Genomic DNA, 18637 nt, shown 5'->3' with positions numbered 1-18637 from the left:
CTCCAAAGTGGTAAATATTTTAAGTGTGAAAATGCAAAAACCTATTTTCAGGGGGCTAGTGCCAGCCTACAATCATTTACAACAGGGTATTGATGCTGGATTCCTTCAATCTGAAGATAGAACTGCCTGTAGGACAGAACCTTGACTCCACATAGGTCTTAATTTAGAATTTACAGAACTCTAAAAGTTGTTGTGACTTAAAAAAAGAAAAAGAAAATAGTTTTTGACCAATTTTTGACTGGCAAATGGGCATGAAACATTTTCTACATAACTGTACATATCCTACAATCATTTGCTCAAAAAAGCAGCTTGTTTTCTCACCTCCTTCATATTGATTTTTTTTAAAAACTCAACCATTTTCATCCTGTGAGCACTAATATCAAACATGGAGTGTCAATATTTATTACATGTATTTCTTCTGTAACTCAGAGAAAAGCGGAAAGTACCTACTCTCTAATTAGTCCTGAATTGGTAATAATATGGAGATCTGGATACCATACTTATAAAACATATGAGTTCATAGTCCAAATGATGGCAGTTTCTTCTGAACTGTTGTGCCATGAGGAGCAAGCTTACAAAACCTTGCACTTTGTCCTTGGAACTCAAGTGCAGACACAACACGTACGTTCTGGAATGGCACCCAGCAGGCGTTCTGGCGATCAGAAGCCACCCATGAGAGAAGTCCAGTCTTCAACTGCTTCATGAAGCTGAGGAACACATCGAACACATCGGTACACATCACAGACTTCGTGGACTGGTGTGAGCGCAACCACTTGTGTCTTAACACCAGTAAGACGAAGGAGATGGTGATTGACTTCAGGAGGAAACCACCACCTCACTCACCGGTGAACATCCAGGGGGAGGACAAAGAAACTGTGGACAGTTTCAAATACCTGGGTATTCATCTCAACAACAAAGTGGACTGGACTCACAACACCGACCCCCTGTACAAGAAGGGACAGAGTTGCCTCCACCTCCTGAGGAGACTGAGATCCTTTGGAGTGAGCAGTCCTCTGCTTAAGACCTTCTATCACTCTGTTGTAGCCTCTGCTCTCCTCTGTGCTGTCGTCTGTTGGGCCCTGGGCAGCACAGAGCGGGAGAGAAAGAGACTGAATAAGCTGGTCAGGAAGTCCAGCTCTGTCCTGAGCTGTCCTCTGGACTCTCTGGAGGAGGTGGCTGAGAGGAGGGTGTTAGCCAAGTTCAAATCCATCATGGACAACTCCTCTCACCCTCTGCACCGGACTGTAGTGGAGCTGAGCAGCTCGTTCAGTGACAGGCTGAGACACCCTCAGTGCAAGAAGGAATGATACCGCAGGTCGTTCCTCCCTGCTGCTGTCAGACTGTACAATAACACTGTGAAATAACCACATGCAATAATATGTCCACAAACCACATGCAATATTAATATATCCACAAATAATGTGCAATAACAACTCGTTTACAAATCACTGCACTAATGTCACCTTATCACATCTAAATTCCACTTCACATATTGTAAATAAGATACTCCTATCGCTTTTTCAATCCCAATCATGTTATATATATATATATATATATATATATATATATATATATATATATATATATATATATATGCACACATTCTATTTCTACATTATTTTCTTATTTCATTGTACTGTTACTAGTAATATTATTGCTTATCTTTGCACACGCTGTTGATGAACGTGATGAACATTTTCCTCTACTTGCACCCATCTTGTGTGTTTTTTAAGAGCTGACGTAACGTGAATTTCTCCTCTGTGAGATCAATAAAGTTTTATCTTATCTATTTTCAAACAAAATAACCTACAAATCATTCCTCATCATAAATGCATGAAACACATTTTCCTGGCTGTAATTCAGCATTATCCACCTCAGATGCTGGTTGTTCTGTGTCAACAACAGTAAAATGAGCATCAGCTGATATCCTTTTCATTTTCAACGGGTTTGTCAAAAATGGGATAAAGGAATGGGGGGACCTTGTACCAGTTAACTTGGCTGCTTTTTTAAATCTTGCTCGGAAGTCTAACTTTTTTCTAATTATTTTTTCATCATTAGCCATTGATATATAAAAAAAACTTGACTCACTGAATGTTGGCACGTGACCAATCATACAGCTGAGAAGCTGTGAGAATGTCGCCAACTGTAGTTGCTCTTCCAACTAGTTTGACTGTTCCACCAATACAGTAGTGATAATAGTAGATAGTAATAGTAGTGCTATGTGATTAAAAAGATGAATCCAGGTTTTGAGTATATTTCTTATTGTTACATGGGAAACAAGGTACCAGTAGATTCAGTAGATTCTCACAAATCTAACAAGACCAAGCATTCATGATATGCACACTCTTAAGGCTATGAAATTGGGCTATTAGTAAAAAAAAAAAAAAAAAGTAGAAAAGGGGGTGTTCACAATAATAGTAGTGTGGCATTCAGTCAGTGAGTTCATCAATTTTGTGGAACAAACAGATGTGAATCAGGTGTCCCCTATTTAAGGATGAAGCCAGCACCTGTTGAACATGCTTTTCTCTTTGAAAGCCTGAGGAAAATGGGACGTTCAAGACATTGTTCAGAAGAACAGTGTAGTTTGATTAAAAAGTTGATTGGAGAGGGGAAAACTTATACACAGGTGCAAAAAATTATAGGCTGTTCATCTACAATGATCTCCAATGCTTTAAAATGGACCAAAAAAAAAAAAAAAAACAGACGCGTGGAAGAAAACGGAAAACCACCATCAAAATGGACAGAAGAATAACCAGAATGTCAAAGGTTCACCCACTGATCAGCTCCAGGATGATCAAAGACAGTCTGGAGTTACCTGTAAGTGCTACTTTTTTTTTTTACTAATAGCCCAATTTCATAGCCTTAAGAGAGTGTGCATATCATTTATGCTTGGTCTTGTTGGATTTGTGAGAATCTACTGAAGCTACTGGTACCTTATTTCCCATGTAACAATAAGAAATATACTCAAAACCTGGATTAATCTTTTTAGTCACACAGCACTACTATTATTCTGAACACTACTGTATGTCACAGCAGTCACAGGATGAAAGAGGCTGACATTTGAAAAAATATATAATATGAAGAAGTTGAGAAAAACACGCAATTCTTTGAGCAAATGATTATAAGATCTGTACAATTATGCAGAAAATGTTTTATGACCATGGGTAGTCACCCACATGGTGAATTTGCCAGTCAAAACGTGTATTTTAAAAAAAGCTGGAATCAAGACTTTTTACAGAGTCAGGTTCCCTCCTGCAGACAGTCCTGTCCCCAGATTGATGGAATCCAGAATCAATAGCCTGTTAGAGAAGACAGTAGGCCCACACTGGCCCCCTGAAAATCATTTTTTCCCATATTCGCACATAAAATATTCACCACTTTGGAGACCACCAATAACTCAGAATCTGAAAGCCTGAGCCCAAATTACCTAACAAAGCAAATTTCAGCCAGAAATCTTTGATTGTTTCAGAGATATTGGTATCCAAATTTGGCTACGTATGCAATTCAAGAGGATCATAAACAGGCACAACACCCCTTTTTAAAGGCCTATAGTTGAGAAACCCTTAACATTTTCCACTAAAAACTTTGCACATCTTCATTATCTATCTATTGAGACAGACAGACAGACAGAGACAGAGAGAGAGAGACCCCAACACAAATTTTTTTTTTTAGCCAAATTTGAGTTGATTTTTTTTTTTTCTGTTTTCTGTATTTCTTATCCTCTGCTCAAATAAAATAGATGATGATGATGATGATGATGATTACCATGGGACCTCTGGTTGAGTTCATATGGAATAACACACAGACGTTTTTCTGACATATCAGGATTAGGCATGTGAATCTCATCACTGGCAACGATTCGATATGCATCTCCATACACCACCAGCGATACGATACATATTGCGAAACATGATTCACCCTTGTTCCCGAGTTCCTGAGTTGATTACCATGGGACCTCTGGTTGAGTTCATATGGAATAACACACAGACGTTTTTCTGACATATCAGGATTAGGCATGTGAATCTCATCACTGGCAACGATTCCATACGCATCTCCATACACCACCAGCGATACGATACATATTGTGAAACATGATTCACCCCTGTTCCCGATTTGATGAAATTTGATGATGATTCCACTCCTCACAATGCGATAGGATTAGGGATGGGTGCTGATAAGATTTTATATAGATTCCGTTTATCAATGCGATTCTTTATCGATTCCCTTAGCAATACCTCTTGTGAATTTTCTGTGTACTAAAAGTAGACTTTACAGGTTTTCTATGTCAACATTTTGTTGAGACAAAGTAAATAAAAATGAAATTGGTCACTGGATCCTTGATCTCTGGACATAAATAAAATAAAAACTGTACATGGTCACTGGATCCTTGATATACATGGTGGATCCTTGATCTCTATACAGAAATAGAAATAAACAAAATCTGAAGTTTTTGTAAAAAGCATTTCCTTCCAGATTAATGGCACAAATGTAACTCCATAGGCTCTGAACTCAGCTCTTCAGCCGGCTGCTGCATGTCAGGATGTAATTCATAAAAAATGCAGGACGTCTCATTTTGGGAAAAAAAACGGGTTTTGGTCGGTTGTAGTTCTTATTGTTTGTATTATAGTGTTTGGAAAGAGGTGTCATTTGATTTAAAACGGGAATTCGCTCTGAAGTTTTTAATTTTAGTAATTCTGATCGCAATCTGAGAGACTCTTTGGAGATGCGCACTTAGTCCCACAAAACAGAGGATATTATTATTATTATTTCCTTCACCTGATGGATAACTTCAGTTTAGGTGCTGGCTGGTGCTCACGCCAGTGGACATGCCGCTTCTGAAAACCAGCGAAGCAGAGTACAAACAAACAGTGGGTCAAAGCGCTGCTTCGTTGCTTCAAGCAGACCAGCTGCAGTCTGCAATCAACGTAGAGAAATAATAATTTTCTCAATTAACACCCTCAAAAACAATGTTCGCTCCGGTGTCCCAAACCACCCGTGATGCATTCAATGTCCCTCGGAAAAAAATCGAAGCAAGCAGGCAGCAAGTGATGCAAAACGATTCAATCCGTCAATTGAATCTATGCACACTGAATGAATTGATGCACTCGCATCCCGTACGCTTGTACCTACATACTGATTTGTATCGATTAATCTCCACATGCCTAATTAGGATGTATACCAAAAATGTGAAAATGGGAACATGCTTTTCCCAAGGTCCTAGAGGCCTGGGATCAAAGTCATTCTGACCCATGCTTATGTCCATCTGTTGAGTTTTTGGCTAGGGCTATATTTTGGTCAAACCTGATTTTTATACATTATGTGACTTATGAGTACAATAACATCACACTGAAAGTGTATGAAAAGCAGTGGTGGGCACAGCTAACCAAAACGTTAGCTTCAGTAACCGTTAATCCGCTAAATGATCAGTTAACTTTTATAAAGCTAAACCGATAAACTCCTACTAAATTTAGCGGAAGTGATAGCTAAATGCTAAACCAATAATTTTTAGTATTGACTCCAGTACACTGGCAGCTCCTAATAGTTCTGAGAAAATTCAAAGGCAATCAAAAACAACAAAGAGCCAGCGCTTCTGTTTAAGATCAGCTTTCTCTCAGCAAAAGAGACCTGGTGACAGGGAAAGGAGGAAGGAAGAGGAAGAAAAAGGTAACTTATTTTCACAGCAATATGGTTGTGCAGACGTGTCAGAGGAGTCATGCACAGTAATGTAGATGGCAGTGTGAATACCAATTACCACACATTTGCTATATGTGCTGAATCACACTTAATAAACAGAATTTTCACTTTTCAAATTGCCTTTTTTTAACAAATGGAAAAAAAGCCATTTACAAATAAAGATTTATTTGTAAAAACCAACACAAACATTACAGTAACTTGTGTGTTGGTTTTTATAAACAGACCAACCACTGATGACAGGAAGCTCCATTTTCCCATAATGCCTTTTGGCATGTGTGTCTGTAAACCCCAACACCTTCAAAATTAGTGCATTACTTTAAAACTAATAAATATAGCTGATATTTTAACTTTGCAAAAACGACAGAAGTGAGGTTAACTTTGATAACCTGTCCGAAATTAGTTTATTTAAAATTTTAACCATAAGTCAAAACTGCCTTGGTGTGCATGACTCCTTCCAACATGTCTGTACAACTGTATGACTGTAAAAATAAATGATCGTTTTCTTTCTTCTCTTCTTTTGTCACTGGTAGTCAGCTCTCCTGTGCTGGGAGAGGACTGAGCTCTACCTCTTATAGCTGTCTGTCTGCTCCAAAATACATAACAGGCAGGAACTAAAATATATGATCTCAGGCTTTACAAATGTTTTTTTTAACTGTTAAGCTTTATTCACTATGCCCACAAAAAGATATTAATGGTCTAAAGGTGATCGGAACCAAAATTAGCGGAAGTTAATTTGTCCTCTGATGGTTTTTAAAGTTAGCTGAAAAGATAATCAGCTAACAAAAAAGGTAGCTTCGCTAATTGGCGGTTAGCGGATTAGTGGAACTGTGCTCACCACTGGTGAAAATGTGTTAAGTTCCAAAACTGGTCACTAGGCGGTGAAATTGAAGATCAGCAAAAGTGATGAACACACACTTATTTTACAAAAATTGTGATATTTTAGGACATCGGAGATTTGTGGTCTGGGAGCATGTTTGGGGGGGGTGTCTTGAATGCTTTAGAGTGCTCGGAAAAATGACACTGGAAAATGTCCTCGATTTTCCCAGTGTCCTGATATTGAAGGTGTGTCATCATAAAAATGTCCTGAATTGTCATGAAAACAAGTGCACGCAACTACACACACACACACACACACACACACACACACACACACACACACACACACACACACACACACACACACACACACACACACACACACACCAGTGTTAGCAGAATAATATATTATTCATAAAGCAATTACTGTGTGAATGTTTTTTTCCCTCTCATACTGTGAATTCTTAACAAAGGTATACAATAAGTATAGTCGCTAAATGTAAAAATGGTACGAAAGTAATTCATCATTTCATCATGGCAGCAAAGATAAATAAGCTTCAACAAAGCCAGGGGCAACACTACTAGTGACAAGCAGTTCTAAGTTTCCAACTCTACACCAATATATACAGCAACTAGCTAACCCAAGCAAGCGGAACAAATTTGTCCTAGGTCCTGGTCAGGTGACCTTTGAAATGGAGGGGCACCAGGCAGGTCACTGACACCAAACACACTCACCTGTAGTGTCTCAATCTGCTTTCGGATGCTGTTGTTAGACGGCATCTGGAGCGAGTCAATGTGAGAAGAAGATCAAAATACAGGAGACAAAGAATGAAGGGTTTGGGGAGGGACACATGCAAGTTAGAGGGGAAATAATGTCTCGTCAAAAGCAGTCCAAAGTATTTTTCGTATTGCCATTGTGGCACCCTCAGCTGTTTTAAAGCAATAAAAAATATTGGGCTGTGTGTAGACAAGTCCAGTTATGGATTACAGGGATGAATAATAACTGACCCCCAATACATTTGATATGCATTTCATTATCCGTTTAGGAATCTTTTTGACAAAGAATGCAAGTTGTGCTGTGGTCTGCCAAACACACAATAGAGTGGAGAAAAAACAGATGATTGGAGCAGAGAACAGGGGATGAGGAAGGAACATTCAAATTTGTAAATTAACCTCTACATACAAACATATTTCCTGTTTGGTCTGCAAAGGGGACAAACAACTACACTCAACTCAAGCATCCATTCAAAGCCATATCACGCCAACTTGCAACACAGACAGTTTTATTTTAACCCTGTGTGCCTCACACAATATGAAGTAAGGCTGCAAATGGTCGAGAACATAGCTCATATAGTTTACTTCTACTGATGCAGTATTCAGATTGAGACAGCTCACAGAGAAGCAAAGAGAAAAGCAGAACATTTATTGATCTGGAGAAGGCTGATGATAATATGCAACAACAAGAGGTTTGGAGTTGCATGAGGCATAAAAGAAGCATGAACTGAGTATGTAAGAATTGTTCCAAGACATGTACAGGCTTGTTGTTAGTACTGCACTGCCGCAGGTTAGCACCACCTTGACTGAATGGTCAGACAGATGAATGTCTAAACAATTCCTAGTCACCACTGCAGGCAGGGCTACATACAGTGCCAGACAGTTTAGCGCAGAAGTGTGGAGTGGAAAGAGTTTTCACCCAGTTGGCATAGCTGAACATTTTGTCTTTCCTATGGCGACCAAACACATTAAAATCAGTGTCTCCAGGATTTCTGTGAGCTATTTTTGGGGGGGTTGTTGCAGCCTCAAATTCAAGACTTAAGCTTTTTTAAAAAATTGCAATGCATGTTGGAAAGGTTAGACATTTTTCTTTATGCAAATTGTGGCATTATGTAAAAAATACAAACATAATTGGGATTATTATTACTGTATTAGTAATTGGTAAAGTGTAGAGTAAAAAAAATTGTAAAGTGTAGTACTTGTAAAGTTTACAAATAGTTACATTAAAATGTAACTATTTGTAAACTATTTTGTCATTTTCCTCTCACCCACACTCAGTCTGCCACAAACCTGCTTCTATGCATTTGTGACTTATACCAATGTTACCACTAATTGTGCACTAAACACTGCTTGATTCTTTTAGTACTTATAGATTTGGATGCAACCACCGGGGGTTTGCCTTGTCTGTCAACCACACATTTCAGCCATTCTTTGGATGGCTTCTGAGGTAGAAAAGTGTTTGTCAAATGATAAACTTTCATTAGTGTTCCACTACAACACACAAATGACTTTCATACATTACACCCCTTTGAGTCTGGTCTGCTTGAGGTTTCTTCCTCAAATCATCAGAGAGAGTTTATCCTTACCACTGTCACCTGTGTGTTTGCTCTAGGGGCTGGTAAGGTTAGACTTTACTTGTGTGAAGCGCCTTGAGGCAACTTTGCTGTGATTTGGTGCTATATAAATGAAAAATTGAAATTGAAATTAGTTTGGTGACATATGGCTGAACATGTTGCACAGGGAGCGGCTAGGATTGGTAAAGCTCACATGAAATGATGACGAGCCAAATTTGGCAAAAAGTGCTGCAGTAATAGGACAAAATGAAGTCGTGCAGAAGTGATGAAGCTTGGTTGAAATGTCATGGTGACATTACAACTTCCTGCAGGGACTGTTAAAACATTTAACTGGGTTTCCCGTGTTCTGAAATTCACCTGCGTTTCTTAATATTTGTAGTAAATGTGAAGCGCCTCCATGGTCTGTCATTTTGTTTTTGGATCGAGCATGACCACAATGGTTTCAACTGGTTCAATCGGTTTCTTTGGATGCGTAGTCGAGGCTATGTAAAGTGTAGAGTTGAAGAACTGCACACCAGGGTGCCAAAAGGCTTATCTTACATTTGATTACATATAATTTTCTGCTTTGTCAACCACTGCAGCAGTGCAGTAGTAAACACTGGCCTTATGAGGGAGCTAGCACCCAGGTTTGAAGAAATATCTGCGCAACAGAAAAGTCCAGTGAATGTATGTGTGGAACAGATTTTCCTCTAGTACATATGTAAGAGGTGTATACATGTTTTCACTTCTGAAATTAAAGACCAGTGCTTTGGTGCAGCTTTCTCCAGGCAGAATTGTTTTGTGCAAAAACAGAGTGAAAGCCAGAAGAAATATAGTGATAGAAAGTGTGGCTTCTGGGCAGTAGTTCTTTTACTTGCATTTGAGAGGAATGGTTATAGGCCTGTTCAGGTGGGATTAGTTTTATACTGGAAGGTGAAATAATGTAAGCTCAGGATAAGAAATCTCTCTGTACATGGCAGAGATGGGAATGACTATTTAATAAACAGGCCTTATGCACCAATGGCAACCCTAAAACAAACAAACAAACAAGGTTTTGTGCCCTTGACTGTCACTTCTGTGTTCTCTGCTGTCATACAATGGAACCATCATGACAGTCACTATCTTCTTATTTGTCTGCCTCATGTTTTTTTGTGTGTGTGTGTGTGTGTGTGTACACTGCACAGAGATGCACTCTGCATGTGTGCTCAGTGCACATGTCAAAGCACAGCAGGTGGTCTGAACCCCTCTCACGCAAGCATAAGACAAAATGTGTCCAGTTCCACTTATTTTATATTTAATGTGCCACTTTATTTTTAAATCTGCATCGTAAATGGACTGCATTTATACAGCACTTTACCATCTGCATCAGACGCTCAAAGTGCTTTACAAATAATGCTTCACATTCACCCCGATATGAGGGTGCTGCCATACAAGGTACTCACTACACACCAGGAGCAACTAGGGGATTAAGGACCTTGCCCAAGGGCCCTTAGTGATTTTCTGGTCATGCTGGGATTTGAACTGGTCTCAAGCCCAATGCTTTAACCACTAGACCATCACTTCCCCTAACCATGGTAAACAAGACCATGGTAAACAAGAGGCACAGTGACGGAAGGCAAAGTTGAGCTGTTGTCATGATCACAGCACATGATTTTAGAGACTTTAACATTACATGTGTGAACAGATTGATATAGAAATTCTACATACTTAAAAAAAAACAAAACCTTAAGTGTGAATGCCAAATCTCTGCTATCACCATGTTGACTGTCTTCTAAATGCCTCTTTGAGCACCTCAATACTGGCGAAGGATACCTAACTGTAGAAATAACCCAGAGAGTGCAGTCTGGATGAAATGGATGGAAAAAGGTATCAGGATTATTGTGTCACCAAAAAAACAACATGAGATCAAAGCAAGAGCCAGGTTTAAAGGCAGTGATGAAACCAGCAATGATGTATGCTGAGACACAAACCGTGTAGACAGACAGTACAGACGTCTGATGTGTCAGAAATGACAATGCATGGAATTACAAAACTAAACAGAGCAATAGAGAGAGTCAAAGCTGCAACAACCATAAGAGAAACATCTAAGAAAGCACAGGAAAGTAGACTGAGGTGGTATGAATGTGATGGGTGTGTCGGTAAAAGAGTGATTAGAGTGGAATTACAGGAGATGAGAATGAGGGGAAGGCCAAAGTGGGGTTGGAGAGACAGATAAAGACTTGAAAGAAGGGGGCTGAGTGTGTGGAGGTAATTCAGAACGAGGCTATATACACGCAGAGAGTCAATGACATGCTGACCTTATACAGATGTGAAAAGAGTTGGAAGAAAAGGAAGGAGGACTGTAGTGGCATTTCCAATCCCTTAGTAATTAATAGAGTGGACTACATAATGCTAAGACGCAGTTAGAACTTAAAATACTCAAAATAACTCATAAAAAATTCACACTGACTTTTTCATTTGAAAAGCAGCCACAGGGTTAAAAAAATACATTATTGGATAATAAGCCAATCAATGAAATTATGGCGATATTCATTCATCCACACAAACCAATATGATCTCAAATAGGAAACCAACACCACTCAATTCAACTCAGTTATGTTGTCGAACTATGGGTGCTTAAAACAACTGCAAAAATCAACATGAACAATGGGTTGAGGTCACCAAAAAGACAACCAGCCATTCAAAACCATGAGAATTCACCATCAAAGATGCCAACAGAAATATAGTCACGACAAGGTCAAAGAATATCCACAGAGAGTAAACAACGTAGAATGAAGGAGACACTGAGCCCATTGGTCATTCGGTGATCCGGTCCGTCAGCCTGGCAAAGCGTCAGGGTTTGACTCCATGATTATCAGGATCAGAAGGAAAGTAGGTTTGATCAAATTGTAAATGGATTATCAGAGAATTTGGACCTGAATTAAAACAGCACTTGAGATAACAAAATATGCCTGCTGCATTACATTTAGTTCATCTGTCATGTTGGATAATCTGTAGTTTATATACCTGGTAGAATCAGCTCATTAGCTGTTTTTAAAGCAGCATTATTAATGACAATGTTTTATGATGTACTTTTGCTTCATTTTTGAGCAGATGAGCTCATCTGTGCTATATATTATTACCTTGTCAAATCAAGTGCCATTCTTTCCAGATCTGGTTGTTAATAGTGAAAGGGAAAGTACATTGTGATCTTCAGACAGAACCACAGAACACATCCTTCATAACCAAGACAATCGTTCCACAACAGGTACTATCTATATAAAACACTGTACCTATAGTCCCTCTTCTTTTTACAGAAATCAACAATGCTTTGACAGTATTCACGGGGTGAAAACACTGAAGACACTGCGGCCCATATCTAACAGGGCTCATGTCACTTTATACTGTGACTGATGAAGAGAAAAATGTCATTATCCTGGCAAAGACATTTCAGATCATATTGAATTATTATGTGCCAATTAAGGATGCTTTAGTTGATTGATTTATGTAGTTGGTTCAGGAGCTGGCAGTACCTTGAGATGTGAGAGGCAGTTCTGGAGGAAGATATGCCAGTTGTTGAGGAAGAATGGCTTCTGACTAACACAGAGCAAACACGTCACCAGCGGATACAGAGCCTACGAAAAAAAAGGTTAAAGTACGAACAAAGTATAAGCAAGGCTTGAATTTTTTACAATAATAAGTTACAATAAGGTACAGGTGAACGTCACTAACCCACGCAAGATGGGGACTACAAGTAGTCTTCATATTCTGAATTTTCAGAGTCCACAAATCAACCGTGAGTTACACATACACAAGTTAACAGGGTTCATCTGTACCTGAATACATTTCTAAAGGACTGGTACACTTTTATACATATTGAGTTATATTAAAACATGAAATAAATAAAAGTGAATGGGACAGCCACCCTGGGAGTTCACAAATTCACCATACATTGAAAACACCAACAAAACACCATCAACCTTTAAACAGGGGTACGTTACTACTACAATGAAATCTGAATAAATATGTACAGTGAGGTCGATTTATTCTAATATACTGATTTACAGTGCATTCTGAAAGTATTCAAAGCGCTTCACTTTCACCACATTTTGTTATGTTACAGCATTATTCTGAAATGGAGTAAATTAATTAATGGTAGAGTGGTCAGATGGAGCCAGTCCTCAGTAAAAGGCACATGGCAGCCCGCCTGGAGTCTGCCAAAGGCACCTGAAGGACTCTCAGACCATGATTAACAAAATTCTCTAGTCTGAGACAAAAACTGAACTCTTTGGCAAACTCCACAGCACTCTTTACCTCAGCCTGGGGTGAAGTTTCATGTTTCAGCAGGACAATCATCTAAGCACACAGGCAAGATATCAAAGCAGTGGCTTCAGGACAACTTTGTGAATGTCCTTGAGTGGCCCAGCCAGAGCCCAGACCTGAATTAGATTGAACACCTCTGGAGAGATCTGAAAATGGCTGTGCACCGAAATGGCCACTCTACCATACAGGCCTGACTGGTGGATTGTTGTCCTTCTAGAAGATTCTTCTCTCTCCACAGTGCAATGCTGGAGCTCTGACACTGGATGACACTCTGATGTAAATAAAGTCCAAGACATGTTCAGTTGCCACTTTACCATCAGAGAGCCTCATCCATAACTACCACAAAAGATTCTACGCGGTCAATGATGTTAAAGGGGGCAACACACGGTATTAAGAAGAGAGGTATGTAAGCTTTTGATCAGGGTCATTTTGGGTAGTTTCTGCTGTCATTATGATTTAAAAAGAGAAAACATAGTTGTTTGACAATAAATGGCTTCACCCAACCATTAACCATAAGTGAAAAAAGTTTGTTGTGTTATCATTCACATTCTCTGAAAAATGGCCAAAAAAGAAAAAATTCTGCCAAGGTATGCAAACGTTTGAGCACAAATGTATGTAGATAGGTGTGTGCCTTTCCAAATCATGTCCAATGAACTGAATTTACCTTAGGTGGACACATCTGAAGGATGATCAGTGAAAACAGGATGCACCTGAGCTCAATTTTGAGCTCCATCCCAAAGGCTGTGAATACTTGCATACATGTGATTTCATAGTTTTGATTTTTAATTCATTTGCAAAAAATCTTAAAAAGCTTTTTTCACATTGTCACTATGGGGCATTATGTGTAGAATTTGAAGGGGAAAAAAAATTCATCCATTTTGGAATAAGACATACAAAATTAACGTACATATAACATACAAAAATTGAAAAAGTTGATTTGCAGGCACCCACTCATGAAACTGACTGTCTAGATTTGTTCATCAAGGGCATAACTCTGGTAAAATGTGCCCAACTCCAACGATATGATAATATGCACATTACCAACAAATTGATTTCAGAATGCAGGCACCCATTTGGGAGGGAGGGAAGGAGGGAGGGACAGACAGACAGAGCCTCAACTAATCTCCCTTCGGGCCTTCGGATGGCGGGGGATAAAAAGTCTAGCTTCATATTTTCCAAAACAGTCGTATCACCACTGGACAGACAGAATGATTTAACCACAAACTGATTCTGCTGGGTGCAACAGTATCCTTTCAGACAAATTTTGTGTTGACCAAGGAGGAAACACTGGCAAGAATCCTTACCAGCGAGTGCTTCTTTCTGGAACTAAGGTCAAAGGTTGTTTGGTACAGCATCTCCACAAAATTCTTCACGCATGGCACATTGACTTCATTCTTAACCGCCTGAAAAAAAGACATGACACCACAGAGCTCAAACTGACAAGATTATACTCATAGAATCCTTTGTGCAGAGTGTGAAACAATGGAAGCTGCAGTAAGATTTACTCACAGCAGCAACAGGGATAAGAATCTCCACAAACAGGCCTGCCAGGGCATGCTTTATGTCCTTATCCTTGACTTCCAGGAAATACTGTGCACACTCCTGGGCAGGGGGGACATCAAAAGAAACTGGTCAAGGAGCATTCTGTCTAGCTAATTGTATGAGATGATAAACAGATACAATTCACCTCAGAGGAGATGGCCCCATCTTAAAAATGGCTTGTCAGACGTATGCTGCCAGCAGAATTATATATATATATAAATTTTTATGAATGTCCGTTCGCTTTGCCTTTGTGAAACAAGTCTTATCTTTTTTTTCCCCTTTGGGAATCAGTCAAAAGCTTCAAGCCAAAATCAGATTTTGAAATACTAGGCAAAAACAGACACTTTCAGAAAAAAGATGAAGAAATTTGCTGAAATTTATTGGGTATTGATATCAAATCTTAGGGTAGCATCCATAACATTGGACATATGCCAAAGTGTCTTCAATAACATGATTACACCAAAGTCTTGTAGATTTCTACTTTTGAAATTAATGGAAAGCCACTGTTTAACACAGCTTTTTGTAACTGAAATATGCACAAGCTTGCTGTTTTGCAAATCCAAACTGCATTACTCACCAATTTAATCCACAACTCAGCACTACATATTCAGGAAAAACAAAAAGATGACAGATCTTTGCCACAATGAATAAATAAAAATAACTGTGTTGCCGGTGGGGATCCACGGGCTATAGATTGGGTAGCATTTATAAATAAGTAGCTGATATTTTTCAAACGTGGTAATAAATTTTGCAAAATTTGTATGAGTTGGAATGGCATGCAAATGTTTTTAAGAACCTTAGACCTTAGATATCAACAATTTTTAGAAGAACTCAACCCTTTTATTTCCTGTTTATTGCATAATTTTCTTTATGTTAATTTACTGTCTTAATGCATTTAATGTATTTACAATTATATTATGTGCTTACATTGAACTTACTAAATAAAATCATGCACGCACGCTTTTAATATACAGATAATTTACTGCCCTTACTGGAATAGCGTGTGAGTCCAGAATGTAATTAGTAATGTCCATCGTTCCGTGTTGTTGTTGTTGCTGCCAATATCTGTAGTTTCTCCAAAAAGATTAGTCCTATCAATGGTCTGTTTTGGCGGTGTTCATCCTTGAACCAAAATACATAAGCATACCAAACAGCAAATGTCAGCTCTCTACAGTTTGTCCATGATCGAAGTTATACACAGGCACGCACACACAGCTTTTTTGTCTTTTCTGCATTCTGCTGCAAGCAGGTGCTTTTATTTTTACACATCCACAAACAGAGACAGTGGCGGAAGACATCTAACGCAGTACAGTTTTCATTCATGGTACCGGCAACATGACACTTAACTAAACTGACTAAATTAATTAAACTACAAAAACATATATATCATATAACACAAACAACACTGTTAAACTAACATAAACCACAATAACAACATTTAAAACCCCAAACTCCCATGGTGCATTGCAGCACAATGTCCACTGTTCACTACTGTTAGCTAATATTGCTAAATTCTCCAAAAATATTAGTCTTATCAACTTTCCATTTAGCAGCATTCATCCTTGACCCAAAATACATACCAAACGGCAAATACCAGCTCTTCCCAGCTTCTCAGTGATCAAAGCCATACACACTCACACGTATACACACATACAGAGGCCACTTGGCTATTATAATATAGATAACATACCTGCATGAACTGAAAAGAAGCCTCAAAATCCTCCACAGGATACATTTTAACCCGGAAGAATTTCATACCCATGATGAGGCTGATGATACTTTGCACTACATAAGGACTCTGCTCTTTCTGCCTGAGTTCCTTTAGTTCAGTGTTGAACTTCTTCCTCACTGCCTGAAATCTGAGTGGACAGACACAAAAACAAATGTTGCATAAAGACACATTTCTTTCCAAAAAAGAAAATCAAATTCTTTTTAAATATATGCAGTATTACAATTATTTGTAAGTGCTCAAAACTAAGAGAGATAAAGCTTTCATTACTTTGACTGTGTAAGGACACCAATAACCTCAGCATATAGATCTGCGATGATGTGCACATTGCCAGTGTTAGGGCCACAGTACCTGCAAATTCATAAAACAAATACACGAGCATGAAATGAGGACATGCTTGTTACACACTATTCCTTTGAAAACAGACTTAATAAATAAGTTTAATTAGTGTGAATGGCTTGGCCTTACCTCCAGCCGATACCAATGCATGACTCATTAAGTTAAAAAAGAAGCAACTCTGTACCAATTCCAGCTCCTGAGCCAGCAGGTTATCACCCATAGTTGTTGTGGGTGTGTCCTGTCTATGCTAGCATGTGTCTCTCTGCCCTTTATGTGTCGCGTGTTCCCCTGGTTCATGTCTGCGTCTGGTATGTGTGTGGGTGCGTTCCCAGTTCATGTCTGAGTCTGGTGTGTATGTGTGTGTGGGCCTGCCCCCAGTTTGTGTGCGAGTTTGGTGTGTGCGCGCCCCCGGTTCGTAGTTGCGTCATCCGTGTCTGTCACTGTCTGTGTTTGTTGCCCGTCTGCTGGTTGTCATCCATATGAGTCTCTGTCGTGTGTGTGGGTTTGCATCCGTGGTGTCTCTCTCCTGCGTGTGTGGGTCAGCTGTGTGGTCTCCCGTTGTCCGTGTGCCCTTATGTCTTCCCTGTTCACTGTCTTCCATGTTCTTGGGGTTGTTGCTTAGCAGTTCATTTATGTAGTTATTTGTGTCAATACTTCATTCTGTTTGAGTTCCATGTTTATTTTCTGTGTTATTTGATCTATGTTTGAGTCGTTTATCTTTTATTGTGTTGTCTGTTTGATCCGCATTTGTTTTTACATTTTTGTGTACTTTATGTTTTGGTTTTATATTTGTTGAGCAAGTTTTATTTCCATTTACCTCACGCTGTCCATTTTATTTTTTATCTCTGTGTGTTACTTTATTTCCTCCTGTGTTTCTGCTTTTCCATTTCCACTGATTCAGCACCTGTTAATCTGTTCATTTGCTTATAAATTACTCCCGTCTGCTTCCTCATTTGCCGGTCAATTGCCTCAGTTACGTGTTTTGTTAGTCTCCACTCAGGTCACTGCTTTGTAAGTACTTTGCGTCTTTTTCCCGCTGTGTGTTTTGCTTTTGTGAGTCCCTGCACCTTCCACATGATCTCTGCTCTGTCTCCTTGCTTGAACGTTTTGTATGTTTGCACCGTCACTGTTGTCATATAGTTATCACTGATGTATTGGATTGTTTGACACGGAAGATAATTAAAGCACCTTGGTTTTTGCCTTTAGTTCCATGTCCTGGCTGCCTGCTTCTGGGGTTATATTTGACTCTGCTAAAGCTCCAAATGTAACATTCGTCTGCTTAATTTATAGCCAAAAGTGGAACACGTGATCATTTTACTTGTCGACTCCATAATACCACTGGATGCTGGGGTGAATGAACAAACAACAGTAAAGTGTACAAGATTACTAGCCTCCGCCCCCTCTCGCTCCCCATCACCCTGTCATGAAAAATCAACTTCATCTACAAGGATGAGTGTCAAAATACTTCTGTCAGTGTGTGTGAACATTTTCCTCCTTTACTTACCCCTCTTTGTGTTTAAAGTGCTTAAATGCCAGGTTTAGAACTTCATGGACTAAAACATCTGGCACTGGATGAAGAGGAATCTGTGTTGTAAAAATGGATAATCAGTTTTACTTCAAGGAAATGTTAGTTTCTTCATTCTTTCTCTTTGTTACTATTTATTATCCTTCCTACAGGAGCAAAGCCAAGAACAACTTAGTTCTGGTCTCCAGGAATAGGCTTTTAGCTGAAACTGTGTGGAACTCCTGTGCTTAGACATCCAGTAAATCTGTATCTGTAATAGGATTAAAAAACAACAAGGACAAACTCGGCTGCAAGATGGTATGTTTTCAATGCATTTAACTAATACAGTCATTGATGGAAACAAACTACTATAAATGTTGTTAA

The 18637-nt window shown here is 39.0% G+C and overlaps 1 protein-coding gene across 10 annotated transcripts in view; it reads right to left on the bottom strand.

Annotated features, from left to right (window-relative positions):
• fryl (furry homolog, like) overlaps positions 1–18637 on the bottom strand; it is a 281561-nt gene that overhangs the window by 123660 nt on the left and 139264 nt on the right. For 7 of the 10 annotated variants that reach the window (XM_034180526.1, XM_034180521.1, XM_034180529.1 and 4 more), the window contains 7 exons: positions 18254–18333; positions 16681–16761; positions 16372–16540; positions 14649–14741; positions 14444–14542; positions 12350–12451; positions 7246–7290 (listed from right to left, as the gene is read on the bottom strand). In XM_034180526.1, the coding sequence (XP_034036417.1) occupies positions 7246–7290; positions 12350–12451; positions 14444–14542; positions 14649–14741; positions 16372–16540; positions 16681–16761; positions 18254–18333 (669 nt within the window). The remainder of the gene's footprint in view (positions 1–7245; positions 7291–12349; positions 12452–14443; positions 14543–14648; positions 14742–16371; positions 16541–16680; positions 16762–18253; positions 18334–18637) is intronic. The other 3 variants (XM_034180525.1, XM_034180530.1, XM_034180531.1) reach the window with 1 other exon arrangement.

This window comes from Thalassophryne amazonica, chromosome 10, assembly GCF_902500255.1.
Source record: "Thalassophryne amazonica chromosome 10, fThaAma1.1, whole genome shotgun sequence".
Classification (NCBI taxonomy): domain Eukaryota; kingdom Metazoa; phylum Chordata; class Actinopteri; order Batrachoidiformes; family Batrachoididae; genus Thalassophryne; species Thalassophryne amazonica.
This window is presented reverse-complemented; position numbering and strand designations above follow the sequence as displayed.